General features: G+C 54.7%; 10 protein-coding genes across 10 annotated transcripts; 3 read left to right on the top strand and 7 right to left on the bottom strand.

Moving 5' to 3' along the window:
- Positions 1-1,378: 1,378 nt before the first annotated feature.
- On the top strand, positions 1,379-2,425 carry P170DRAFT_479308 (flavodoxin family protein; the record flags this gene model as incomplete). Its single annotated transcript, XM_024853659.1, has 1 exon — positions 1,379-2,425. One exon carries the CDS (start codon positions 1,379-1,381, stop codon positions 2,423-2,425), a length of 1,047 nt encoding a protein of 348 aa, XP_024700063.1.
- Positions 2,426-2,755: 330 nt separating this feature from the next.
- On the bottom strand, positions 2,756-3,824 carry P170DRAFT_440008 (J-type chaperone JAC1). Its single transcript, XM_024849971.1, has one exon. The coding sequence runs from the start codon at positions 3,734-3,736 to the stop codon at positions 2,900-2,902; it is 837 nt and encodes a 278-aa protein (XP_024700062.1). The 5' UTR covers positions 3,737-3,824; the 3' UTR covers positions 2,756-2,899.
- A 115-nt stretch (positions 3,825-3,939) lies between these two features.
- On the bottom strand, positions 3,940-6,256 carry P170DRAFT_415484 (putative pre-mRNA splicing factor). The gene is made up of 3 exons (XM_024847065.1): positions 5,955-6,256; positions 5,853-5,886; positions 3,940-5,785 (listed from the first exon to the last, which is right to left on the bottom strand). The coding sequence occupies exons 1-3, from the start codon at positions 5,994-5,996 to the stop codon at positions 4,272-4,274; spliced, it is 1,590 nt and encodes a 529-aa protein (XP_024700061.1). The 5' UTR covers positions 5,997-6,256; the 3' UTR covers positions 3,940-4,271.
- A 109-nt stretch (positions 6,257-6,365) lies between these two features.
- ppmA (type 2C protein phosphatase PTC7) lies at positions 6,366-8,183 on the top strand. Its single transcript, XM_024849970.1, has one exon. The coding sequence runs from the start codon at positions 6,458-6,460 to the stop codon at positions 7,730-7,732; it is 1,275 nt and encodes a 424-aa protein (XP_024700060.1). The 5' UTR covers positions 6,366-6,457; the 3' UTR covers positions 7,733-8,183.
- A 717-nt stretch (positions 8,184-8,900) lies between these two features.
- On the bottom strand, positions 8,901-11,078 carry P170DRAFT_479304 (PWWP domain protein; the record flags this gene model as incomplete). Its single annotated transcript, XM_024853658.1, has 5 exons — positions 8,901-9,532; positions 9,592-9,814; positions 9,888-10,257; positions 10,316-10,802; positions 10,925-11,078. 5 exons carry the CDS (start codon positions 11,076-11,078, stop codon positions 8,901-8,903), a joined length of 1,866 nt encoding a protein of 621 aa, XP_024700059.1.
- Positions 11,079-12,902: 1,824 nt separating this feature from the next.
- P170DRAFT_366297 (phosphatase PAP2 family protein) lies at positions 12,903-14,437 on the bottom strand (the record flags this gene model as incomplete). The annotated part of the gene is made up of 3 exons (XM_024844752.1): positions 12,903-13,315; positions 13,378-13,912; positions 14,048-14,437. The coding sequence occupies 3 exons, from the start codon at positions 14,435-14,437 to the stop codon at positions 12,903-12,905; spliced, it is 1,338 nt and encodes a 445-aa protein (XP_024700058.1).
- A 987-nt stretch (positions 14,438-15,424) lies between these two features.
- On the bottom strand, positions 15,425-15,921 carry P170DRAFT_440003 (uncharacterized protein). Its single transcript, XM_024849969.1, has one exon. It carries the CDS (start codon positions 15,771-15,773, stop codon positions 15,606-15,608), a length of 168 nt encoding a protein of 55 aa, XP_024700057.1. The 5' UTR covers positions 15,774-15,921; the 3' UTR covers positions 15,425-15,605.
- An 817-nt stretch (positions 15,922-16,738) lies between these two features.
- On the top strand, positions 16,739-20,620 carry P170DRAFT_449856 (coma-domain-containing protein; the record flags this gene model as incomplete). The annotated part of the gene is made up of 7 exons (XM_024851074.1): positions 16,739-16,981; positions 17,050-17,087; positions 17,137-17,254; positions 17,320-17,402; positions 17,466-17,940; position 17,993; positions 18,363-20,620. 7 exons carry the CDS (start codon positions 16,739-16,741, stop codon positions 20,618-20,620), a joined length of 3,216 nt encoding a protein of 1,071 aa, XP_024700056.1.
- Positions 20,621-20,781: 161 nt separating this feature from the next.
- Positions 20,782-21,521, bottom strand: P170DRAFT_266469 (uncharacterized protein). The gene has a single exon (XM_024843118.1). It carries the CDS (start codon positions 21,322-21,324, stop codon positions 20,944-20,946), a length of 381 nt encoding a protein of 126 aa, XP_024700055.1. The 5' UTR covers positions 21,325-21,521; the 3' UTR covers positions 20,782-20,943.
- Positions 21,522-21,718: 197 nt separating this feature from the next.
- P170DRAFT_367142 (cytoskeletal protein-binding protein SLA1) lies at positions 21,719-25,529 on the bottom strand (the record flags this gene model as incomplete). Its single annotated transcript, XM_024844791.1, has 5 exons — positions 21,719-21,744; positions 21,809-23,629; positions 23,688-23,718; positions 23,813-25,129; positions 25,332-25,529. 5 exons carry the CDS (start codon positions 25,527-25,529, stop codon positions 21,719-21,721), a joined length of 3,393 nt encoding a protein of 1,130 aa, XP_024700054.1.
- Positions 25,530-26,082: the final 553 nt, after the last annotated feature.

Here is a 26,082-nt window from a genome sequence, read left to right as displayed (position 1 = left end):
CCAGACTAACCAAGCAAGCCCCCCGGTCAATGCCGTTTCAAGCGCGAAAGCCGACTTAAATGGGGCAAGATGGTACAATTTGCTACGTGTGCAGCCCTGAGGGGGTTGTCAGGGGGGCGAATCGACCACCAGGTTTTCTCTTTATTACGATGCCAACAGGAGGATCCCCCTCTTATCGCGACAGTCCAATTCCCTAGCCACTGGGCTTTGAATTCGAGTGCATCAGATCCAGCGAGAATCGTCCAGTCGCGCTTCATTCAGCATTCAGGCTGAAGGATGTCCGAGCTGCAGCCCCAAGGGAGGCGTGAGGGGAATAAACGTGGGCACGTTGTTGCTCGCAGCTCGGTGTGGTCGAAATGGTTATTCACGACGCATGATTAATTTAATCCCAACACTTTGGCGGGATATCACGACAGCGCAACAGTCCGACGATGCACGCTACTGCGTCGTACTGCGGGGGAGTCCCAGTCGGTCGAAGATGAAGCCCGTGTGGATCGTTGGGTGGTTTTGTTGCCCGATGCACCCAACGGGGGGCGACCTCGCGTGATGGAGCCCGGCTAACGATGGTTCCTCAAATCCTTCCGTTCATATGATATCGCCTTGGAATTCTACAGGCCTAGGGGTGTCTGTTCCGAGTGACTTCTCCCGCAGGTGGCTAAAGAAGGGGATTGGTGCTCCTCCGATCTAGCGGTCAGCCGGTGGATTCACGATGGATTCTCTGTCGCATTTCCAGGAACCCGGATGGTGCAGGGGAAAAAGGGGGCGGGGAATCAGATCACGTACTCCGTTACTTGAAAATAGATCAGTCAGTTTCTGTCCTGCAGTATTAAAGCCTATCTTGACACTCGACCGGAGAACCGCTTCTAGTCTTCGGGTCGGTTTCCAGACCGAACGGAGCGGTCTACTACTTGGAAGTTAGAGCTCACGATGCGGTGAGTTCGCGCGTTATCCATCATCTGGATTGCTTCAAGGCCAATCTTCTACCGACTTCAGCATCCAATACGGCAAAGAGGGTTCTGGCTCTCGTACCGCAAGTCTCAATCGCCCTAGTATTCATTATCTGCCTGTTGTGCAGATCAGGACGTCCAAGATGGCCCCGTCATACGCCGGAGTATACTCAGCAGAAATTTCCATGCAATGACCCAGTATAATCTCCCCCATTTCTCGTATCCCCATTGTCATATCCTGTTCGAAATAGGGGAAGGGAATCACACACTCTCGGATATTCCGAATTGCTTCCCCGGATTCTCCAACGCATGAAGAATCGCTGGATGTCCACATGCCGAGCGGGCCATTAATACTTAAAAAACTCTTGAGCCCCAGAGGATGCTCCACCAAGTAGGAGCCGTCTCGCAGTACCCACCAACTCCAATCCACAATGCATATCCTCGGCATTGCCAATGGCTCCCTCAACGGGAACTCAGAAATCCTCCTCAAGGCCGCCCTGACTGGTGCCTCGAAGTACGATCCCTCCATTACTTCGTCCTGGCTGCATTCTCCGTCTGTTCAAGTCCCTCGGAATCCTGCCCCGCTGCAAGGCGCCCAGGACGTGTCGGCAGGCACGAACGCCGTGATGCGCAGTGCACAACCAAACGCCGACACGGACCTCGATGATCGGGCCGCCGTCTTGAACGCCATCCTCGACGCCGACGCTCTGATCATCTCCACGCCGATATACAGCCACCAGCCGGCAGGGATGCTCAAGGCGCTGGTGGATCGCATCTTAGGCCCCTTTGTGGATGCCGCGCTGGCGAAGAAGACGATCGAAGGTCGAGAATCGGGCGATCCACGATTCCAGGGTAAAGAGATTGATTCGAGACTGTTGAAACCTAGGGTGGTGGGTTTCATGGCCGTCGGGGGATCTACCATGTCTGATCAGATTACCATGGCGCTGCCGACGCTGCATAACCTGGTCTATTCGCTTCATGCGAAGGTCGTCGACCAGGTGGTTTTCCAGGGCTATGGTGCGCCGGGCTCAGTGTTGGTGACTGGGACAGAGGATGCGCCGGCGCGAGCCCAGCAGCTTGGGAGGCATGTCGCGAGTCAGCTGGGGAAGACGTTCGACGAGGCAGAGTATCTAGGTCCAGTGCCAGAAGGGGCTTGTCCGTTCTGCCATTTAGCGAAGATTGATTTGTTCTGCACAAGGGACAATGCCGTCGGATGTGTGACCTGCGGGGCGGAAGGAAAGCTGGAGGTCGGCGAAGACGGAGTGATTCGCCCCGTGTGGAACGAAAATAGCTCCATCTCCAGTATCACCATGGCAGGCAAGGAGAGGCATATTGAGGACGTGATGAGAACGGGGAAGCAGGAGATGCAGAGGCTACAGTCCGATTCGGCTCTCCTGCGCAAGCAAGAATATTGGCGTGGAGTACGAATCCCCGTTGTGGCTCTTCCCAGTAATCGCAATTTCTCTCAGCGGTTATAAAGGAGCAGATAGATATGAATTGATGGGATAGAATCCAGAACTTCACTAAGGTTCCTACCTAGAGTTGAAGTAATGGGTATAGGAAAACAACAAGTATGAAGAAGCCCGTTGATTGGGCGTTTGGAGACGATCTAGCCTGAACTGGATTAGCGGGGCCCACATCCGTCTCCCCGACCAACCCCAATGCAGTTGATGCAGGAGGGTGGATGGACTTTTAAAGAGTTTGTTATGCAATCTGCCATTATCATCTAAGCCTATTGCTTCTTTCGGTCTCTTGACTTGCCCTATTTCTTAATATTATCCCAGCGTCAGAAGTCATACTCAAATCGATTGAAAGATGGATCACCGAATATATATTTATCAATCCAGTCCTAGTTCTATATAAATCCTCTATATATCAATTGCCCATATCAAGCAACAATTACATGCTCCCCTTGTGGACCCAACAAAAGAAAAGGAATCCATATCCTCAACTCAATGCACCAACCGCAACTCCGTCATCCCCGGCTCCCACTCCTTCAACGCCTCTCCAACATTATACCAAAAGCGCAAGCGCACGCACTCTGTCCTCGCCGTCTCAATATCCTCACGATCAAAAGCTCCCGCCAGCTCCCTCACGCCACTCTCCACCCGCACCGCATTCTCCTTCTTCAACTCGGCGATCTTGGCCTCGGCGTTCGGATCCGCGCTGACCTCCTCGATCGTCTCCTGCACCTCCATCACCTCCATCAGCGTCTGCGCGTCGAGCGCGTGTTTCGCCGCCCCGTCCTCCGCCGTGACGTCGATTCCGTGCATCTCGCGCAGGAGGTACTGCGCCCGCAGCAGCGGGTCCGCCAGCGTGCGATACGCCTCGTTGATCAGCGTCGAGAAGGCCTCCGCCCGCCGCTTCGCCTCCCCCGGCGGGTACTTGTCCGGGTGGCTGACATTCTGGAGCTGCAGGAACTCCCGACGGAGGTCGCCCAGCGAGATGTCGAAGGGCGACCCGGGCGGCGGCCCGGAGGGGAGCGTCTGCCGGAAGATGGTGTAGTGGTTGGTGATGTCGGGCGCGATGCCGCGGCTTTCGGGGCCTGCGGGCGCGCCACTGTCGTTGCTGGCTGGTGAGGTCGATGCGAATCGACGGCGGAGGGGGGAGGTGAGGTGGCGAGTGTCGGGGAGTCGAGAGGTAGGTCTGCTTGAGCTCTGCGATTGGGATCGCAATTGGCAGGCGATGCATGCTCCGCGAGCGACGCTGGATGTTGTGCGCGGTCTCCTCGCGGGACCGGAGAGGGAGAGCCGCTGGAGCAGTCTCTGCGGGCGAAAAGAGGTCGGCATGTTTGCGTATGTGGTAGGTGATTGCAAACGATGTCCTGGAATATGGGATGAGAGATGTCCTTTTTTTTTTTTTCGCCGTCAGTCGCCTTCGCTGATGTAGAAGTTATGGCGGATTAGTCATGCGGTCGGCCTCGGGAAACAGGCGGAGATCCGAGCGGCTACGTCATAAGTCCGCGGAAAGTCCGAGATTCTCGCGATGGATTCATATTGATTGGGGGTATTTCTTCGTTCATCGGCTTCTATGGAAATGGTAAATGGTCGGGCAAGCTAAATGAACACCCAAATAGTACCACCGACTCTTCTCCATCGTCTTCAGCACCTAGGTCTGCCAGGTCTCCATTCTTGTACGGCCTCGGCGGTTTATCTCAAAACCGTCACTGGAGAAAAGAATCTGGTGACGATTCATTCATCCAGGCTTGTCCAGCATGGCCTCTTGAGTTCATCATACCCAACAATCATGGTCTGGAGCTCTTCGCAGCACACAACTGAGCCATCGAGAAAGATATTCTGAAAAGGTCCCGTGGTGTCAATTGCTTCACTCAATGCCCCAAAGCTTGACTGTACGGTCGTGTCCGGAGCTCGCAATCCACTTGGCATCGTCGCTGATATCCGTGCTGAGAACATTGCCCGCATGCCCACTCAGCGACTTCACCAGTGACCAGTCATCCGCACTGAAGACATTGACGTTCTTGTCGAACCCACTGGTCACGAAGAACGTGCCCGACTTCCGCGGTTGCACGGGTGCTGTCGACGCATCACTCGAAGTCATCGTGGCGCCGTCGACTTCCATGCCGCTGTTCTGTCCGTCCAGCGACGGCAGGTAGGATGCTGCCGACTCCGTTCCCTTGTACCATCGAACATCAGACACCACACTCTTGTGCGCTCCGATACCGCCCGTGTTTCGAACCTGGCGCAGATCCCAGCATTTGACCCATCCGTCGCCGGAGCCCGACAGCACTCGGTATCCGTCTACGCCCCAGTCCAGGCCGTAGATTTCGCGAATATGGCCCTCAAGAATCATCACCGTCCGGCCCGTCCGCAGATCCCAGATACGTCCGATACTATCCAGTCCACCGCTTGCCATAAGAGATCCATCGTTGTTGAAGGCACAAGTGTAGACCTCTCGGGAATGGCCTTCCTGTAGCAGCAATTCGGCAGTCGTTTCCACGTCCCACAGGCGCCATGTTGTATCGTAGGAAGCGGAGGCGACGTACCGACCCGAGGGGTGGAATTCCGTCCGACACACACGGCCAGAGTGGCCGGAGAGAGTCGCCAGCGGTTCATCCTTGTCGAGAGACCACAGGCACACGTTTCCTTCTCCGCCGCCAGAGACCAGGTTGACGGTCGATGGGGACACATCTGAGGTCGGCAGCGTAGCACCAGGGAACCACGACAGACCTCCAACCCGATCCGAATGCGCCTTGAAAGACCGTTTCTCTTCCAGGTTCGGCACCGACAGCAAACGAATTCCACCACCCCAGTTTCCAGTCGCGATGGTCTGCCCGTCCGGCGCAAATCGACAGATACTGACGGGACGATCACCGGCGATCTGCGACCCGTAGAGCTCGAACCCTTGCAGCTTCTCCTTGATTGCTTTGCGATGTTTAATATGCGTCCTGAGTGGTATCGTCGACTCCTCTCTCAAGCGGGCCACGCGCGTTTTTGCGCGGGGCAAAGAGAAATGCGCGATTGCCTTGCGAGCGTTCAGGAGATCCTCCGACCCCTCCGTGTAGAATTCTTCCTGCTGTTCTGCCTCCTCCTCATCCTCGTCCTCAAATGCCTCTGCCATGTCCACATCTTCAGCCCCCTGTCTCTCCGCCAGATCCGTCAGGAGCTCTCGCAGTCGGTCTCGTCGGTCCGCGGGTCCTTCGCCGAATAGCGTGATAGGCTCTCCAATCTCTCGCAGCCGAGCGCGCACTCGCGTATCGTCGGTCGGCACAGCCATGGCGGCGGCCCTTCGCTTTCGTTCGAATTGGGATAGGATGGCGGAGGCTCTTTCGGCGGGGATGCCCGCCGCTGCAGAGGGAAGTTCATAATCGCGGTCGACCGCTAAAATATTCAGCACGTTAGACGCCAGTGATTCCACGGACTGTAGAAATGGGGTGCGGCCACTTACGCAGATTGGCCAGGTCAATGCCCATGTCGGTATCCTGCCGTTCCATAGTAAATTAGAAACTTGTGACTACACGAAAGCCACGCAACACGAGGGCATCCTTACCTCGGCCTCCTCCACGTACGCCTGTCTCGAAGGGTGCATCATGATGGGCAGAAGGGTCGACTCAGTCGCGACAATTCCCGGGGCTCGAAATCAAGATTGGAGATAATTCGGAATTAAGATGGACTGCAGAAGTGGGAGGTCAAAAAGAGTGGATCGACAGAGAGGTTGCGGACGGCGGGACGAAGAAAAGGAAACGAATTCGATGGACGGACTGTTGGCGTCGGAGAAAAAGAAAGATGAAGCAAATGCAGGTCCCCAACAAGCACCTCGCCGAGTCTAGTATCCCTGTTCTTCAAGTCCTTCAGTCCCAGAGAAAAAGAGAAAAGAGAGGAAAGAGAAGAACCCAATGAGATAAGATGTTTAATCCCGTGGGCGGTCAACCGCCAACTTTCCTTCCGTCAAAAGATTTTCGACTTCTTGAAATATTCCCAACTTTTTCCTCTTCCCTCCAATCGGTGGGTTGGATATATTTTAGAATATCTCTCTCTATATAATCTTTCGCCATGCTGCTCTCCCCCGGAAGAGCCTGCAGTTCAGTCTGCAGGACAACCACGGCCGTTGATCGATTGTCCTTCTTTTTCTTATCTTCCTCCTCCTCTTCCGCTCACCTCCCATTCCCTTCAACCTCTCGCTCAAGGGCTTTCCACTCGACTCCTCGTCGCCGCTTGGATGCCCCTCGAATCTCCTACCGCATCGCCGCGTCCGCGTCCGGTAAAGGCCGTCGATTCCACCCGGCCAAGAACACCCACGATTTCACCCCCGACCTGTCCGCCGTCGGCGTAGCCACGGACACGACCGATCCCGCGATCCGGCGCAAACGGAGACCCGACAGCGGCGAGGACGCTTTTTTCGTCAGTCGCGTCGGCCATGAGGATCCCCGGCCCGTCGCGTTCGCCGTAGCGGACGGCGTCGGCGGCTGGGCCGAGTCCAAGGTTGACCCGGCCGACTTCTCGCACGCCCTTTGCTGCTACATGGCCCAGTCGGCGCTGGATTGGGAGCAGCCCGCGGAGCAGCTGCGCGCAAAGAATCTCCTACAGGCGGGCTACGATCAGGTCGTCGCGGACAAATCGATCCGCGCCGGCGGGTGCACAGCGTCTGTGGGCGTCGGTTCACCTGACGGACGCGTTGAGCTGGCCAACCTAGGAGACTCGGGGTCCGTTTTATTGCGACTCGCCGCCGTGCACCATTACTCGGTCCCGCAGACCCACGGCTTCAACACCCCCTACCAGCTCAGCATCATCCCGCCGCGCATGCGCAAGCAGGCCTCCGTCTTCGGCGGCGCCTACCTGGAGGATTTCCCGCGCGACGCGGCCGTCACGAACCTGCACATGCAGCACGGCGACGTGCTGCTGCTTGCGACGGACGGCGTCTTCGACAACCTCAACAACCAGGACATCTTGAAACTCGTCACCAGCCGGATGGTGCTGACGGGTGCGTGGACGGCCACGGGGAGCACGGGCATCAAACCCTCGGATGACTTGGACCAGCTCACCGGTCCCGAAGGACTGACGGCGTTAGTCCCTCCCCCCTCTTCTTCCTCGGAGAAATCCCCCAAGAAACAGGAAGACCAAATCCACACGCTCCAGTCCCTTGTCGCAGCCACCATTGCGGGAGAGGCCAAGCTCGCCAGCCTGGATTTCCGACGCGACGGTCCCTTCGCAAAGGAAGCGCAGCGGTACTATCCCGGAGACTGGTACCGCGGCGGCAAGGTCGATGACATCGCGGTCGTGGCTGTCGTGGCCGTGGACGAAGGAATCAGCGTATCGTCATCATCTTGAACGCACTGCAACTTGAAATCATACCTTTCTCTCGCGCCCGCTCTCTTAAAATTTCCTCTTCCTGTCTTTTTTCACTTTCAAGATCACTATATAAAAACCACCGATATGATACACTACACGGCAGAGAACCCGAACCGCACAGCACGGCGTACAATAACCCTGCATTCACGATCTATATACATAATTGCTTTTTCTCTTTTCTCTTTCATCTTCCCGGGTCGGTCTGGAGTGTCTTTTGCAAATGGGCGGTTGACTTTCCTATCTTCTTCTTGTCTCTTTTTTTCCTTCTTTCCTTAGTTTTCTTTTGTTCGGTACGGTCTGGTCTGGTCTGGTTTGGTTCGGAGAAAAAGAAATTCTGGGTACATCGGGAAAACCATCAGTGATACATTAGTTATAGACGATAGAACGTTCCCTCTTCCTATGTACATGGGAGGGCGAACATGAATGACTTTAGTAATTATACCGACATCTGCACCTACGGTGTTCAACAATCAACATCGTCGTGTTAATAGAATAGAATAGAATAGAACAGAACAGACTGTGGCTGCTTCCTACTCATTCGTGTACTGTGCACATGTGCAATCATGGAATGGCTGGGGGAGTTCAAGACCCCTGAATAAAGTCCAAATTCAAAATGTGACCATCAACCAGGCGATGCAGATGGAGATAACAGTCTTGATCAGAAACACAAAAAAGGCAAAGCAAAAAAAAACAATACATCCAGAAACCCCCCATTCATCAAATATGCTTAAGCCCATGGACTTTTGGCAGAAAAGGAGAGTGGACACAGGGAAGAGAGTACCAAGTTCATCAAGAGCACCGAGATACTGACTCACATCTAGGGTTTGTCGGGGTTCAAATATAGATGACCAGATAGAAACTGATGAATGGGGGGCTAAGATATTGCAAAACACGGGTTTAAAAGACTTTTTCTTGAATTGGTGAGATTTCCAGCTTCATTTGCTCAATCCCAAAAAAAAGGAAGAAAAAGAAATTAGAAAAAAGTTGAGAGATACAAACATTGCCGACACAAACCAAGATAAGAGACAAGAAAGAAAAGAGAAAATGACGCAAATTAGACTGCATGCCAGTACGGGGAAATAATTTGAAAAGTAACAACAATGAACAATAAAAGAGAGACAACCGAAAGCGGGCAAGCCGCTCATATCTATGCCGCAGCTTCCGCAGTCTTCTCCTCGGTTTTCTCCTCAGACTTTTCCTCGGCCTTTTCCTCGGTGGGTTTCTCTTCCGTGGACTTGTCCTCATTCTCATTCGTCTTGTCTGCCGTGGGCGCATCATCCTTGGAGGCCGGCTTGTCGGATTCTTCCTTCGATGGCTCGGGGGCTTGCGACTTCTCTGCAGCATCGACATCGACCATCGACTCATCCTGGGGCTCGGCAGTATCTTGCTTGCTCTTGGGCTCGTCCTCCTTCTCTCCCTCAGTGTCCGCCTTGATGGGAGTGTCCACACTGTCTTCTTTGGTGACACCATTGGCCTTGGATTTGTCGTCCTTGTCCTTCTCGCCGGCCGGGGTGTCTGCATCAAGGACCGTCTTCCACTTGGACAAAAGATCCATGGCACGACGTCGGAATTGGAATTCCTCATCGCGGGGGATGGAGCTGAGTTTCACGATCATCTTCAACACCTTGTTGATCTTGGTAGCACGGATGATGGCAACCTCCAAGTCGCCATAGTTCTCCAACTTATTGAAGTAGCCCGACATGGTGGTCATTTCTTCCTCCTTCGGGGGCTGGTCGCGCGAAATGAAGCCCTTTTGGAGCTTGTGGCGAACGAAAAGAACTAAGCTGGATTAGCAAATGAAGCACGGAGGCTCAGCGGTACGAAGGGGTACGACGTACTCTCTTTCTCCTTTTTATCCTTGGCCTCCTCCGGATTTACCTTCTTCTCGGGCTCCTTGGAAGCCGCAGGAGTTCCCTCTTCGGCCTCCTCGCTAGCCTTGTTGGCCTTCTTGCTGCTGGCGGTCTGCTTGGCCTTGCTTGAAGCGGGGGCCTTCTTCTCGCTGGCCGGGGTCTTCGGAGTGGTAAGCTTCAACTTGGTGCCGGTCTTGGGTGTTTTAGCAGGCTAGATGAGAACGACCCAACGTTAGTTCGTCGCTACATCCAAAAGTTTCGCAGGTCTCATCGGGCAAGCTCACCTTCTCTTCGCTCTCGGTCTCGGCGTCCTTCTTGCGCTTCTTGGAGCTCTTCGATTTCTTCGCGCCCTCGCCTGCGTCTTCCATATCCACGTCCTCGTCGTCGATGATTTCCATGCTCTTGCGCTTGTTCTTCTTGGCCTCTCTTTCGGCCTTAGCGGCAGCCTTTGCGGCCGCCTGAGCTTCGCGCTCTTCCTCCTCCTGCTCCATGGCACGCTGGTGATCCGCCAAAAGGTTCTTGAAATACTGGAGGTCGTGGCCCTCGCCCGCCACGGCGTAAGCGGCGAGGAGCAGTTTCGACTTGCCCTTCTCCGATACTTGCTTGCAGGCTTCGGGGTCAATGGGGCTCAGGTCAGTGTTGGGAATCCAGGCACTGGCGTGGTCATTAGCCCACCTACACGGCGTAAATGAAGCAGGAGCAAGACACTCACAATTCGTTGGTCTCAAAGAACATGATGGGGAAGGTCCTCTCGTGGGCGCGCTTTCCGCCATCGGCGTAGTCTTCTCTGTAGCTACCGTCGGGTCGGCGGGCAGTCACGGGTCGCGAGCTCAAGAGGGTCTGGGGAAGGATCTCTTCGTCGCAGATGATAGACGGCCACGGGGGGAAGCTTCGAAGACGCGCGAGAAAGTACTCGCCGGGTTTCGCGTCCAGGTGGGTGACGCGAATCTGCGACTTCTTCCGGCTGAGCTTGGACTTGTGTTCTGGGACGTTACCCGTGGATTTACGCTTGGAGCCGCCAGACTTCTTGGCCGATGCCGGAGTTCCGTTGGCTTCTGGGGCCGCGGCAGCTTCAGGCTCAGCCGCGGCGGCGGCACCCTCTTCCGATTTCTTCGCGTCAGTAGACTCGGCAGGCGCGCTGGGTTGCTCAGCCGAAGCTTCGGATGATTGCTTCTTCTCATCAGAGGCGGTCGCATCATCTGGGAGGAAAATTCGAAGAACGTCAGGTCAGCTCCCATGTCCAATAACAACACGCACGCGCACGCCTCTCCAAGACACACGGCGGTTCCAAACCGCGACGGGGGACCTCTGGGACGCTTACCAGATGGCTTTTCTTCCGATCCATTGGCATTCTCAGCCTTTTCCTCCTTGGAAGGCTCGGGTGCCGATTCCGTGGCACCGGCTTTGGACTCAGCGGGAGCGCGCTCAACGGACGACTCAGCAGCGGGTGCTGCGGCAGGAGTGTCTTCAGCCATGATGCGCAACGGAGCTCGATAAAAAAGTCGAGATAGGAGATAAAGGAGACCGGAGCTTTATCAATGGGGTGGAGGAGGGATGGTGGGGAGGGATGAAGTGGGAATTTGGGGGGGAGGAGAAAGAAGGAGAGGAAGGGAAGAGAGCGAAAGAGAAGTGGTGGAGAAGGTCGCGACGGGAGGCGGGAAGTCGAACAACGCGTGCGCTTCTTCTTCCGGCAGGGGAACAGTCACCGCAAATGACGCACCCTCCAGCGCAACACAACGCAAAAGAAAAAAATTCGGGTGGTTTCACCCCCGACGTCTAATGGCTCGGTACGTCGTCGGCTTTCTCTCGACCAAGCAGGCGCCGTCCGAGATCAATCGTAACCTCGTAGGCCTCTCACGCGACGTGCAGCAGTCCCAGGCGCCAAGGACTCTAGTAGACAATCACAACCACCAAGGGGTCGACAACGTCCCGATCGATGGATTCGGGCGAGAACAGAGGACGTCAGATCACAGCCCCGCGATCAAACTGATGCCCGCGATGATCCGGTCGGACAGAGAGGATGGAAGATAGATGAACGGCAGTTGGCAATGTCCAACCGATTAAACGCGTCGCTACTAACCAACCACGACGATGACAGAGTCACAGCGAGAGAAAAACACGCCGAGGCAGACGGTCTCAGTCGCCTGCAGGGTAGACTGGGGAAAATCTTGATGGAAATGAAGCGCAACAGGCCTAACAGCTCTTGATGCGTCCGAGGGGTTGCCCGCAGTGATCGACGTAGAGTAGACACCGGAAAAAGCAGTCACGGTTTTGTGTCCTTGGACAAGACGACAGGGCAATGAAGAAGATTCCTGGGGATCACGTTCAGAGAAATCATTGGAAATGTTTCGAGGGAAGGGGAACAGACTAATCCGGTGGCACAAGCAATGGCAATGGTTGATGTCAACAGTAACACCCGAACGGCGAGCGACAAGGAAGGCCCCACGATCGCAAATGTCGGGCGACGCACGGAGTCACAGGGGGCGATTGCGAAGGGAAGATCGTTCAATTTAAGTCGGATATGGAGGGGAACGAAGAGGAGAGAGGAAGAGAGGGGGAGGATTGGGAAATAATTGCTGGGGATCTCCCCGTCTCTCAGCATTATTCATTCATTTCCCTACTTTTCCCGCCTCGCATTCACTCCCGACGCACTGCTGGAATTTTACTTGATTTCTACGCAGTCCGGACCCGTGTGGCTTGACAAACTGTTCAATAAGGGATACATCTAGAACTCTTCATCATATAAAACTTAACATTGGTTAATAGATGCCAGATACTAAGACCGGATCAACAATCTGGAGGTGGGGGAAGGGTATGTATGAATCATCACATAAGGAACCGAATTAAATCTAAATCTTCATGCCATTCGCGAGAAAAGAGATTTCCGATTCTCTATAAAAGAAGATGGCAAGCTTGCAGACCCTGTGGCCCAGGAGGGTTTACAGAAGAGCTGGGCCAAATCGACCTAATTGTCCTCTACAGACCTCAAGAATCTAACGGTCAACACACATGAAGTTGTCAAAATAAAAATAAAGAAGAATAAAAAAGAAGAATAAAAAAGAAGAATAAAAAAGAAGAATAAAAAAGAAGAATAAAAAATAAAATAAGAGACTCCTGGATACTCCGTCACGATCGTATCAGGTGAGAATGGTAAATCATTAAATTCGGTCCCCCCGGAAGGCGGCCTATATGTACATGCGTTCAAGATAAGAATAGAGGCGTCACGGGTCGTGGGATGGGGAAGAATATCATTATAGAACATTGTATCGGCGAGTCAGGGAAGAATCCGGTACTCCAAATCATCGCGAGACGGCAACAAATTCCGGAGTCGCCTCGTCATCGAACCATCCATCGGCGCTCCCAAAGCCGTCCGCCGGTTCCGGCTTATGTATACGGACTACCCACAAGAAATAGTCCTCCAACGGTAACAGATTCAGCAGGATTCCGTTAAATCTCCACCCGAGAGCGCAGACGACTGCCCCGGCTATAGCGTCGAGAATGAAGTGGTTCGCAGTGGCGACGATCGCCGCCAAAATGATAAACGGGTATGAGAACCCCAAGAGCAGACAGGCCAGCCGCCGCCATGACGGAATCCGCAGTCCAAAATACCGGGTCAGCCCGATTGATCGACGGTGATGCGCGGGCAATGGGATGGTCATGATGGTCAACCCGATCATCAGAGAGTAGCCAAAGTGCAACGAAGGCATGGCGGCTTCATCGCGATCTCAGTTAGCCAGCGAACCAAAGTTGAGTGAAACGTCGAAAAAGTCTTACCATATTGATTGCAAAATCGATTCTCCGTCCACACGCTGCCTGCGCCGTTCACCCCGTGCACCGTGTCCACGAAGCCATAGCTACGTCCCAGTTCTCCATCGGGACCCTCTGCAGTCTTGTCACTCAGCAGGCGAGGTGGCATGCAAGGCCACAACGTAAACACCACAAAGGCGAGAAGATTGCACACGGCCAGCGTCCGCCTCCGAGCTTGATACAGAAGCGGGCCGGCGGGGGAACCGCCCATCATGCCTCGCGGCTTTCCGGGTTGCGACTCATCGAATCTATTGCGGGTGGTGGTGTAATAGTAAAGCCAAACAAGAAAGGCTATGGTGCCGGGAATGTGGATGAAGGAGTATATCCAATTGGTCCATGTCATAAGCTTGGTGTGTCGCAAGAAGAACTGCTGGATCGGGATCTCCCAGAATATCCCGAGGCTTTCCTCGATACGAATCAACTGCAGGGCATGTTTTCTCGCCACGTCCACGGTTCCCTCCCGCAGGGTGACGGCAGTGAAGGCTCGGCCGAGTTGATATGTCTACATCGGAACTTCCGGTCAGTATCCTATCTTGCCCCAGGGTCTCTCACTCTCACTCTCTCCGACGGTACTGATTGTAGGCAGATCGACAAAACGGCAGAAGAACATAAGAAGCAGGAAGAAGGAGATTCGTACCCAGTATACCAAGGCCCAGTACCAGCATTCGGCGAGGAAGGGGAGTTTGCGAAGCAGGCGACTCAGGAAGCGATCCTGGAAGACGAGGGTGTTGGGCGAAGTCACCTCGACGGAGTAGGATAACAGACCGATCTGTCGCTGGTGCCACGATTTCAGCTCGGGCTGCAATAGAGACGGCGAGGTCGAGCGACGAGCCAGCAGACCATCCTTGGCGGTTGGCGACGCAATGCCCGATTCCACCGAATCGGGAGATCCGTCACGAGGCCAAGCGCCTGACCGGCGACGAGGACGGCGCGCCGAAGAAAAGGAACTGGCGCTGCGATTTATCCAAGTACCGCCAAAGAGAAGCACGACCACCACCAGGGGCTCCAAAACTGCTCCGGCGCCCATGACGGGATATCTCCGGGGGGTGGGAAACGAGAAGGGAGACAAGGAAGAATAACGAACGATACCGAAGGGAGCTCGGGTTGGCGAGGATTGTCTATCTATACAACGGGTAGGGACAATGGGAGGGTCAAAGAAAGTGAAAGAGAAAGCTTCGGCATCCTACTGAGAGAACGAGCCTCTAGCCAGCGGGTTGGAAGAAAGCAGATGGAGTCGGGGACAGGCCAGGCACAGAAGAAAAAGAAAAAAGCAAGGCCCAAGCCGACAAGTAACGAAGGGTCGGCAGTACTAAGTATTGGAGTTATGCACATTACGATCAATAGACCTGGCGGGTCAGGCTAGAGGCGGCCAAGACGCATACTCTGGTAGGTCCTCCGTCCGTAGTAGACTACCTACCTACCCTAAGGTACCTACCTACCTTAGGTACCGTCCTACTCCGGAGTAGGTACCTACAGCGTAGAGGAGAAAACCGAGTTGACCATCTCACTCGACAAAGTCGTCAGGCACGCTAGACCCGGACGGGCAGTTTGCCAAGGAAGGAGCGCCGGAGGACGTCGGATGCCGGACAACTCTGGCGCCGACGACCCTCCAGCCCTAGTGGACCCGACGGACTAGAATTATGCACGATGCACAAGGAGAAACCAGAGGTGTCGTGGACGTGAGCACTTGCCGCCCCGAGTCTGTCTACTCCGGAGTGACTGCCCAGGCACCTCTCAGGCTCTGCATGAAGGTGTGAACCAATCAGCCCCCACCCCGTACCCAACACTCGTGGGGCGGAGGGCAACTTCTTATCAATGCCAACTCAGAGGAGGAAATGCAACAATATTGCCTCGGCGGAAAGCAGATCCATTGGCTGGGCTGTCAGCCCTGTCGCGGTGGAACTGGCCAACTAGTGGACCGACCGACTTACTAGTCCCTACTAGTCCAGTGGTGTGCTCGGCTTCAGGATCCAGTTCCTCCGTCGTCCGTCGTCCATCTACGCCGGACGGAGTATGGAGAACGCAGTGTGTTTTCCGAGTATCCACCTCCCTTGGACCTATTCGCCAACATCTGTGGTTTATACTTGTTGCCTGTTTGCCTGTTGGAAGTTGGAACTATCTTCCAGGGCCCAACGTGGAGGCCAAGTCTGCCATCCATGCAACCATGTTCCAGGCAGCATAGTAAAATCGAGATACTACTGCGTAGGTTGTGAATCCCCTTGATAAAAGACGGGCCCTAGCTCCGAATACGAATCCGAATTCCAGGTTGATCTCCCCCGCTTCTTCTGAATGCGATCGGCACTTGGCGCTTTACATGCTACAGTACTAACGATAGATGTACCACATCCGGAATATGCACGCATTACCTACTCCGTACTGCGTAGTTAGTAGTGCGGGATATCTGACCAGGAAATTCTTGGCTGGGCTGGATCAAAAACCGCCTTTCCGAGGTATGTCTAATACCATATAATATTTATATGCTCTCCCACGCGGCAAGCATGCCTTGTCGATACGTGATATGCCATCTCTCATGAATCCATGGGTGGAGGCGAAACAAATCCGATCTGATCTGATAAACTTAACCTCCTTTCCACTCCGAGGCTGTCGGATTCGGAACCTCTCGGTGCCGACCATCTCCGCCACCTCCGAGGGTTGAACCTGTCCATCTCCAGTGTTTCAGATTCCGATCAAGCAAAGTCTTGGGGGCGGATGAATAACCTACTAGTGTCATTCCGTACTAAGATTTATGACGGGGGTGTACTAACTATACGGAGTGGATATGCGCTCGCATAAAAGCACGCATCGCTCCCGTACGGAGTAGCTGAAGGTACGCCACCAGACCCTACGATTGAGCCGTGACAAGATGGGGAAGACTTATCCGGATGATTGACTCTGCAGCTGGGATCCCGATGATCAAGCTTGTTTGGATGTCGGGCTCTGAACTGTTCGCCCGCTCTGCTCAACCGATGACGTCACCGAGATGTCGCCATGTTGACTTCATTGCCTGCGATCCAAAAATGCGCATTACTGTATGGAGTAGTCGAGGGTATGACCGTTGCACTTGGTTCACCATCACTGGCGCTCTGTCCCACGAGTGAGGTAATGAGATAACCCTTACGTCAGTCAAGCTCACACCACAGCTGGCGATGGACATCCGAACCTCTCAATCCAGCCCAGTTGATACTATATAGCAGAGCTACATCTCGTGATGAATGCTAGGCTATGAATCAAATCAATTAATGGAATTCAAATATCATTGACCAATAAAGCCCTCGATTGAAAGGATTTCTTAGTACCAGTCCCGTGGAAAATCATATACATATTCACAATGTTCTCGGTGCCTCAAACCACCACTGCCGCCAGAAACATCCTTGGTCTCGCCTCGCGGCAGGCCCCCAAGGTCGCTGTGTCGACATTACCTTCCGCACGAGGTTTGTCGACTAAGAAGAATGCGGATCACGACGTGACTTTGCTCCAAGACAAGAATGGGTTCGGTTTCGCCCGGTCAAACCCCAGACCCCCCAAGCCAAGGACCAAGGGTGTCACGGAGATCAGAGGCCCTTACTACTCGGTATGTCTCATTAATGTGTCTTAGTATAGTCTCCGGAGAGGCGAAGCTAAATTCAAGGTGTATTCCAGGTAATGGGTAAGAGATACCTTGCAGATGTGCTGGAAACGTAAGTTAGCATCGACCACAGAAATGAATGAGTCTAACAACACATGCAGCATGGGAACGCATGTGGACGGCTTGAAGTTCGCCGGTGGTTCATTCTCTCTCTTCCAAGAGAAACCCCTGAGGGAGTTGATCGAACTTGCACATGAGCATGGAGTCTATGTATCAACGGTAAGTCATTCGTGTCGGCTCGAGTAACGGCCCATGGATTCTAATCGCTATATGGCACTGCACAGGGCGGCTGGGCCGAGCATCTTCTCACGCACCCAGACCCTAATGCTGTGTTCGACAAGTACCTTACCAAGTGCAAGGATCTAGGGTACGTTGTTTCTCTTGGCAACCCCATCCCTCACTCATCGGATTCTAATTTGATTGTGATCAGGTTCGATGTGATTGAGTTGTCCTCGGGTTTCTTGTCCTTCCCGGAAGACGATTGGCTTCGTCTAGTCGACAAGGTCCATTCTTACAAGCTGAAAGCGAAGCCGGAGTTGGGAATCCAGTTCGGCGCGGGCGGCGACACCCCAGCTTCTGGTCTCGAGGCAATTGGCACCTCCGACCCGGGCAAGCTGGTCAACCTGGGCCACAAATTCTTGAATGCCGGCGTGGAGCGCCTGATGATCGAATCCGAAGGGATCACGGAGAACGTGGAGTCCTGGCGCACCGATGTGGTGTCCCGGATCATGAAGGAGCTTCCCTCCGAGCGCGTGATGTTCGAGGCAGCAGATCCCAAGGTGTACAACTGGTACATCCGAGAGTTCGGCATTGACGTCAACCTGTTTGTCGACCATAGCCAGATTGTGCAATTGTCATGCTTGCGCCATGGAATCTGGGGCACGGCCGACACCTGGGGAAAGATTGTATCCTTCCGGCCTTGATTGATTCGCAGCCATCCTGGTGTAACGTATATAGTGTATTTGGCAAATATAATTGAACGACTGATGTATTCCAAACTCCGTGTGCTCTGTAGACTGCTGTGTAGATCTAAGAGATGGAAAGAAAGGCTTAGTCAGCTGCGGAAGCTGCTCCGCGGCGAGTCCGGGGAAAGCAGCGCAAACCTTCCATCTTCCACCTGCCAACCTTCCTCTCAACCGCCTTCTCAACCGACCGTCGCGTCCCATAGCTCCAGTCCAATTGATATCTTGCAAAGAGATGTTGAACACCGGTCTCAGCTGGTCTGGCTGGGGTCCCGTTTCGATTTTCCAGCTGTCTGCAACAGCTCGGCCCCGCGATTGGATAACTTCGATTCCCCTCTCCGAATCCGACGAGCTTTCTTCTTAAGCGCAACCCAATCCTTCGTATACCATCATGCCAAGGGCAAGCTCTGCTTCGGGGGCCAGGTTGCGGTGCAGGAGAGCTTGCGACAGCTGCAAGCGGAGGAAACAGAAATGCAACGGGGAGCAACCATGTACGATATGCGTCCAGCGCCACAAGGAATCAGAATGCCATTTCTCGGATAAACCAGCCCGCCTACTCAGACCGAGCAGTCAATCGAAGGAAACAATGCTGCTCAGTGAACATATGGTATCGACACCGCAGAGGCAGACGGCCATGGATCGCTTGTTGAACTCATTGGAAGACCAGAGCGCCAATCTCGAACAACAGGCTGCAGATGATAAAGAGGGCGCAGCACCGGTCCCGAAGGTGGCTAGGCTTCTTCGCGATGGCCAAGGGAAATTTATGTACATCGGAGATTCCGCGAGTTTATCCTTCCTGCAGAGCGTCCGTCGCATTGTCTCCTCTTCGATCGGGAATTGCGAGTTCACGGAGGATACGTCACGGCATTCAATGCTCGAAGCCTTCCAAAGTAGCTCTACCACGCAAACTGGACCGTTAGTTCCACCTCCCAGCAACGATGAGGCCCAGCGCCTGGCTCGTCAGTATGTTCTAGCTACTAGTCCATTGCTGGATCTGTTCGACCTGAATGAATTCCATCCACGAATTGCCGATTGGGTCGAAAACCCCACCGGAGATGAAGACACCGTGAGCTCCATCTTCTACCTCGTTCTTGCAATCGGCGCGCAAGTATCGGACACCAATCAGACCCTGGCCGAGCAATATTTTGTTAGCGGTCGCCAACTAGCATTTTCGGCATTCACCGAAACCCCCAGCAGTTATACCATTCAGTCATACGTTTTAATTTCCATGTATATGCTGGGTGCCTGCCGGCGCAATGGCGCATTCATGAATCTTGGCATTGCACTGAGAGCCGCTTATGCTGTTGGTATCCATAGGAGAGATGCGAATGCGCTCTTCTGCACAAGGGAGCGCCGGGCTAGGGAGCGCGTTTGGAAGAGTCTGCGCATGATGGACCTCTTCCTCAGTGCCTCTTTAGGTCGCCCTCCTGCTACCTCGGACTTTGATTGGGAGCCCCGTGAGGACAATCTACCCCTAGGCGAGCAACAGCGCCTTCAACCCGAAGAACAACTGTCTCTGACGGTGGTTTCTCTATGTCGTATTTTCGAGCGAATCCTTACCGAGGTTTACATGAAGCAAGTCGTCTCCCTCAATGTGGCCGACACGATTTCCAATCAACATCGAGCCTGGGTCCGAAATCTCCCTGCTTTTCTGCAGATGCAGACGGAGCGACTCGACACCAATTCTCTCGAGACCACCTTAGCCGCGGCCCATGTCTTCGGCTCCTACTATTGGTCCATTATTCTTCTGACTCGGCCGTTTCTAATTTTCCGGGTGTCGCAGTATGTGAGAAATAAGAGTGACCCGGGCAATTTCACCGAGTCGAGAACGAGCAGTTCCCGCGTTGCCCTCTTCGCCGATGCGTGTGTCTATTCGGCATTGAGAGGGCTAAACATTGTTGACGGGCTCTCTCAATACACTTCTCTACCGCGCCGACTGCCTTTTCTGATAAACTCGGTTTTCAACTCCGCGATTGTTCTGGGGGCAGCCTTCTTCGCCGACTACGACAACTTACTCCCCCTTGAAGAAGGCATGGACAAGGCGGAGAAATTCCTCGGACTCTTCGTCCCCCATGACCCGCATGCATGTCGCTTCTACCAAATCATCAAATACCTCCGCGCTGCAGTGGCCGAGTACGTGCGTCGACGCAACCGCCAATGGATGGACCGCCGCAGCAGACAGGTCGACCAACTCTTCGGCCAAGTCGGACCGGCGAATGAGAGCAACGACGACAATATCCCAATCACTCGCCCAGGTGAGCCCGCCGTTCCTTCGCCCTTGTCCCCCGAAAAGTTCTCCGGCCCCCTCCCCTCCCAACCACCAGAACCGACGACCTCCGCGGCCCCTCAGCCCGACAACGACATCTGGGACACCCTCTGCGGCGGAGCCGAAGGCGCCGCTGCCCTTCCATTTGACACAGCCATCTCGACCCTCACGACCACCGGTATCCCCATTGGTTGCTCGCCAGGCGGCACCATCCCGTCCGGACACCAAATGGCCGATCGATCAGGCATGCCCGATGCTCGCGGCCAGACCCCGCTCTCGGACGTCATGCTCCCAGATAACGGTCTTCTGTACATGGCCGAGGATCTCCCCGTGTTTGGAATCTGGGAGGATACCTGATCTTTCTCCTATCTACATCATTGCCATTTCTTTCACCCCTATCCCTATCCCTATCCACCGGTCTCATGCACACACGAATAGCACCTGGACCAATTATTGCTAATCCGCCCACACGGAAGCGGACCTTCCCCACCTCTTTCACGACATCTTGATGACTATGCCCTCCGGACAGTTTCATTTAGACCCTCCCGGAGTTGATGCTCGATTCGGCAGGGCGCTGGTGGCGTTTTGACGGTCTGCCGATTCTACTCCTGACTCTCGGAATCCGGGACGAGATGTACATATAGTCTATCCTACCCTATCCTATCCTATCCATTACATACCTAGACAACCTGGACCCTTGTAGAAGTGACTATTGCATACATTTTGTCTGGAATCAACGACCTATATGTACCGTACATACATACCAGAGATAGCAAGGAAACAGGAGAGACGACGAGCAATACGAAAAAAGAGAGGGGAACGGAGAGATGAGACGAACAAACGCAACCATGATTAAAGGTAAAAAAAAAAAAAAAAGAAAAGAAAAGGACAAGCAGATGTGGCAAGGTGCAGAAAACAGGTCCTCCAACCGGTACCAGCACAGCCATCATAAAGTATAAGACAGGAAAGAGCCGACATGGTGAGATGAGTCGTCGGGAAAGAAGAGGTCCCGAGTAGACTGATGGAATGGGTGAGACAAAGGAAACTGAAGATAAGGGCATATAAGAGAGCTGCCGCTGTCTTCCAAAATTACGTAGTGTTTCAAAAATGGAAAAGAGAATGGGGGGAAAGGAGACAAGAACAGGTCTAGGTCGCTGAGGCCGCGTTAAAAAAAGGCACGAAAAGTGAAAAGGGAAAAAAAAAAGGGAAAGGAAAGTGTATGAGCGGATAAGAAAAAATTATTCTCGAGGCATTTCTTTCAGAAACCGGCGATGAAGCAGGTGGGCCATGACTAGAGTTTAGAACGCATTACAGCGTGAGAGGGGCTGAACAAAAGAGCCACAACAGTTCATATCCATGTTGCGCGTGCAATTCCGCCAGCGAAATCCGAGAACGAGGTATAGTAGAAGTCATGTGCCGCAAAGGAAAAAAGAGATATATACAGCAGAATTGGAATCAGAAGCCAAACGGATTCGTAGGCGCTAGAGAGGATGTTAGTCAACATGACACTGGGAATCAACAGAAGGCAAACAGGTGGGAGCTTACTGGCTTGAGAAAGGTTGGCCTTGAGACCGGTTGGCTGGGGAGCAAGCTTCTTGGGAGCCTCGGGCTTGACGCCAAACCTGATCGACGGAGGCGGCCCGGTCTTTTGCGGTTGCAACGGCGTTGCCGTGGGCTGTTGAGGAATAGGCGGGATCGGAGGCGGCGATGCGTTGTAGGGCATACCACCAACACCATTCAAACCGGTGGGCTGAGGCTGCAAGGCTGGAGGAAGCATGGAATTGATGCCGGTTTGCATCGGCTGCTGCATCTGCGGTTGGAAGCCTCCAAAGCCAGTGGGCTGAGGCATAAGTCCCTGGAACCCAGGCTGTTGCTGTTGCTGCTGCTGGATCCCAAACTGCGACTGCGGCTGGAAGCCAGTCGGTTGCGGCATCAATCCGTTTTGGAATTGGTTCTGAGGCATAAAGCCGGTTGGTTGGGGCTGAAGCGACGGTTGGAAGCGCTGCTGGTTGAGCTCGGCGAGGCTCTGTCCGGGAGGCGCAATCTGCGGCCCTGCTTGAGGGATCCCTGTAAGCTGGGGCTGCAGCGGAGTGGCTCCAAAGGAGTTCGGCTGCTGGGGGAAATTCTGGGGGGCCGAAAGGGGTCGCGGAGGCGGAGGTGGCAGCAGAGAGCTCTGACCCAGGGTTTGCGGGGCCTGAGGGCGTTGTCTCGCGGCCTGCTGGAAGCCGGTCGCTTGAGGGCTGAACCCTTGCTGTCCGGGCTGGCCCAGTTGGGAGAAGAACCCGGGGCTGGCCCCGGTTTGTTGTGGCTGCTGTGGCGGAGGTTGAGACACAGGCACGGCGGTTGGTTGGGGTTGAATCATGGGCGCAGCAGCCGGCGGGGACTGGGGTGAAGGAGCAGGCTGCGCAGTGGGAGTGGGCTGAAGCGGAGGATGAAGGATTGATAGATCTGCCAATGCTCCGGTCAACTGCTGCTGGGTGGGCTGGGTTGGAGTCTGAGTCGGGGCAGGCGAGGTCGTAGCAGGGGGGGAGCTCGTCGCAGCTGGCGCGGTGGTGGCAGGCTGTTTCGGCTGCTTGACTTCCCATGCGTCGTCATCGAAGCCTTGTTTGACCGGCTTTTCGGCCGCAGCAGAAGCCGGGGGGGTTGCGTCCTGGTCGGACGAGGTGGAAGTGTCCTTCTGCTCGAAAGCCTTAGGATCAACCACGTCGTTGGTCTGAACGGCGGGGGCCGGTCTGCCCTTGCGAGTATTGTTGCGCAGCGTGCCTCCTGGTCCAGAAAAGAGGCCACCCGAGGAGCCATCCTCGCCGTTGGCGATCACTTCTTCGCCGCCGAAGCTCACATTGCGCGGCTTAGGTTTGCCGCCAGCGCGGTTGAACAAAGTGTCCAGATGGCGCATCACCCGCAAGATATCACCCTCCTTCAACCCAAGCGTTCGAAGAACCTCGGGAGTGATTTCCGGAAGAATAGTCTCGTCCATCGAATCCTTGATGAAGTTCTGGGAGTACCGCTCGCACTGATGAGGACCAACACCTGCCTTGAGGAAAAAATCGAACCAGTCATAGTCCGACTGCTGGATGGAAGCTCCGGACCGTTTGGCCTCGCCCGAGGAACGAGTGGGCTCGGGCTCGAGTTTCTGAGACCGACGGCGAATGTCTGATAGAGGCTTATCCTCGTCCAAGGACACACCAGTGGCCTTTTCCACAAATTCCAGATCCTCGACCGACATTTTCGGGATGGGCACGGCGATTTTGACGCCGTTCGTTTTATGGAGATGGATCTTGCCGTCTTGGAGGCCGATGAACTGAGCCTCCACGGTAAACGTCTTGGTCCGGTCGGTCCATTGTCTCGTTTTGTTTGGATCAGGTTCTATCGATGCCATTAGCATGACCGACAACGGCGACTGCTGTAAATAAGAGAGACTTACTGGATTTATGGCTGCTTCGGCTGTCGCGTTTCTGTCGTCGCAAAGAAGGCAATCGTCAGTACATCCAGCCTTTCCAAATGCGATTATAGAAGGGTGAATTATGAAGGGGGGGGGAAGAAACCCACCTCGGGACTCCGCGAATCCTTAGATTCGATAGTTGACTTGCGCAACGCCTCCTTGGTCAACCTGGACTCTTCGAGCCGATTCCGTTCGATGGCGGACAGACCGGCATCCAATCCGGGGGACTGGCTGGACGTGACGCCGGTGATTTCCACATAGCTGCTGGGGACAACGCCCTCTTTGCCGTTCTTCAAGCGCCGGACCATCCACCACTCGTCAGATTTGGTATCGTCGAGGACGATGACGTCGTCACCCTGCGCCACGGTCACTTCGTCCTCGCCCTGGGCCATGAACTCGTACACCATCTGTCCCTTCTTCTGACCGCCGCCACCGGACCCGGCCGCGATCACTTCCCTCAGGCCTTCTGCGCGGTAGGCGCCCGAGATTTCACCCAGGGCGGCGACAATCTCGCGGGCAGTGTCCTTGGCTCCGGCGTGGAAATCGATACTTCTGCTGGGACGGACCATGTCAACGAAAACATGTTTGCCCTCAATTGAGTAGTGCGACAGCTTATCTGCAGTCCATTCCTGATCCTCGCCGTCATCTTCGGGCGAGATGAAGATGGTGCCGGTGGCAGCGTTGATTCCCAGAGTTGTAGGCTTCTTCTTTCTCTTGCCCATCACCTCGATCATCTCATTGATGTTATAGATGTGATATCCGGAGGGCGAGCGCGGTGCCGGCTGGCCAACTCGGTTGTACGGGGGAGACTCCTGCACATGGCCTTTGCGCTCGCCTTCCTGGATTGAGGCAACCCTAGGCCGCGGGGGTGGGGAAGGCTCCGGCGGGAGATCGAAACGCACGGGAGAGGAAATCTGCTCCGACGGAGGGCGCCGAGGCAAAGCCGGGGGCGGCGGCGAGGGCTCGCTTCGATAGCTTTCTTCGGGCTCGTAAGACGGTTGAGGCTGAGGCGGAGGTGGCACAGTTCGGGGAGCCGAAGGCTCCGTGGGGGATGCATGCTGCTGGTGAATGATGTTCGCAATTGCGCTGGCCGCCGAATTTTGGGGCGTGTCGACGGGAGGACTGGCAACGGGCTCCGGGGCTTCCTCTGCCGGCGCCGCCGCTGGCCGTTGCGGAAGACTAGGAGGGGCGGGCTCGGCCGGAGGAGACGAGATGGCAGGCGTCGTTGGAGCATGGGCGGGCTGCGCGTCTATCTCGATGTAATTTGCAGGGGCAAAGCCGTAGTCCGAACCAACACCAACTAAGGTCCAGTCCGGATCCGCCGTATCGTACACCATCAGTTCCGCATCTTCCGAAAAGGATACCTCCTCGTCGGTTTGGCGAGTATAGTCGTAAAGCGCTTTAGCCGAGTGAATTGGTTGAGCCTGTAGATGAGAATGGACAATGGCCCCGGTCAGCAACTGCTAATCCCCATACCCGGATGTTTCTCTCGCTCCCACGAACTACCCCTGAGTGAGAACAGCCACCAACAGCTTCCACCGGTCTCTCTCAAGGACTTCCGGCCACCATGCCATTCTGCATGCGACCTGAACAGCCAAAGGGAATCTTCAACACGGGGATTCTTACCTCCTCAACGTAGTTATTCGGCACCAGGCCTTCAGGCTCGTCCTCGTCGTCTCGCTCCGCCTTCTTCTTGGCCTTCCACCAGGCATCCTCCGCGCTTTTCTCCAAAATATACAGTAAATCACCTTCGCGCAGCTCTAATTCCCCCTGCGCCTGGGGGTGGTAGTCGTAGAGGGCCGAGTATACACCTAGGAAACCCATCTTGGACAGCGATCGCTAGCAAAGCGGCGATAAGATTTCAAGCAGCTGCGGAGGGGTTGGCTGCAGCAGGCAGCGGTCCGGAACGAACAGGTGTCACAGAGCGGGTGTTGGGCTCCAATCTGTCAGGGAGGTGAATGAACGGTAAATCCGGAGGTTGGAAGTGGATGGGCCGGTCGGGGGGGGGAAGATAGTCGAGGGAGGGTGGAGGACACCGACTGGCTTGGCAATTCCAGGTACTCAAGACCAAGAGTTAATTAAAGACTAGTCCTGGATCTAGCCCACGAGACGGAGGGGAGGGCAGGTGAAGGCACGACCAGGAGATGATCGGGCAAGGAAGGGAAGAGAAGGAAATCCGGTCGAAAGAGTGGGGGAGTGCGTGCGTAATGGGAATTAATAGGGAGAGAAGACGATCGGGCAGAAGAAGAGAACCAACTGGAGACGGTTCGCGATGGCCAGAAGGCGGTCACGTCACGTTTTCTGCACCCCTTTTGGATTCATGGATTTACTTCCTCAATTCATGTAGTCCCTGCTATACTCGTTACTCGCTATCCTC

This window comes from Aspergillus steynii (genome assembly GCF_002849105.1).
Source record: "Aspergillus steynii IBT 23096 chromosome Unknown P170scaffold_8, whole genome shotgun sequence".
Taxonomy (NCBI): domain Eukaryota; kingdom Fungi; phylum Ascomycota; class Eurotiomycetes; order Eurotiales; family Aspergillaceae; genus Aspergillus; species Aspergillus steynii.
Note: the sequence above shows the minus strand (reverse complement) of the source record. Positions and strands in the feature narration are given on the sequence as shown.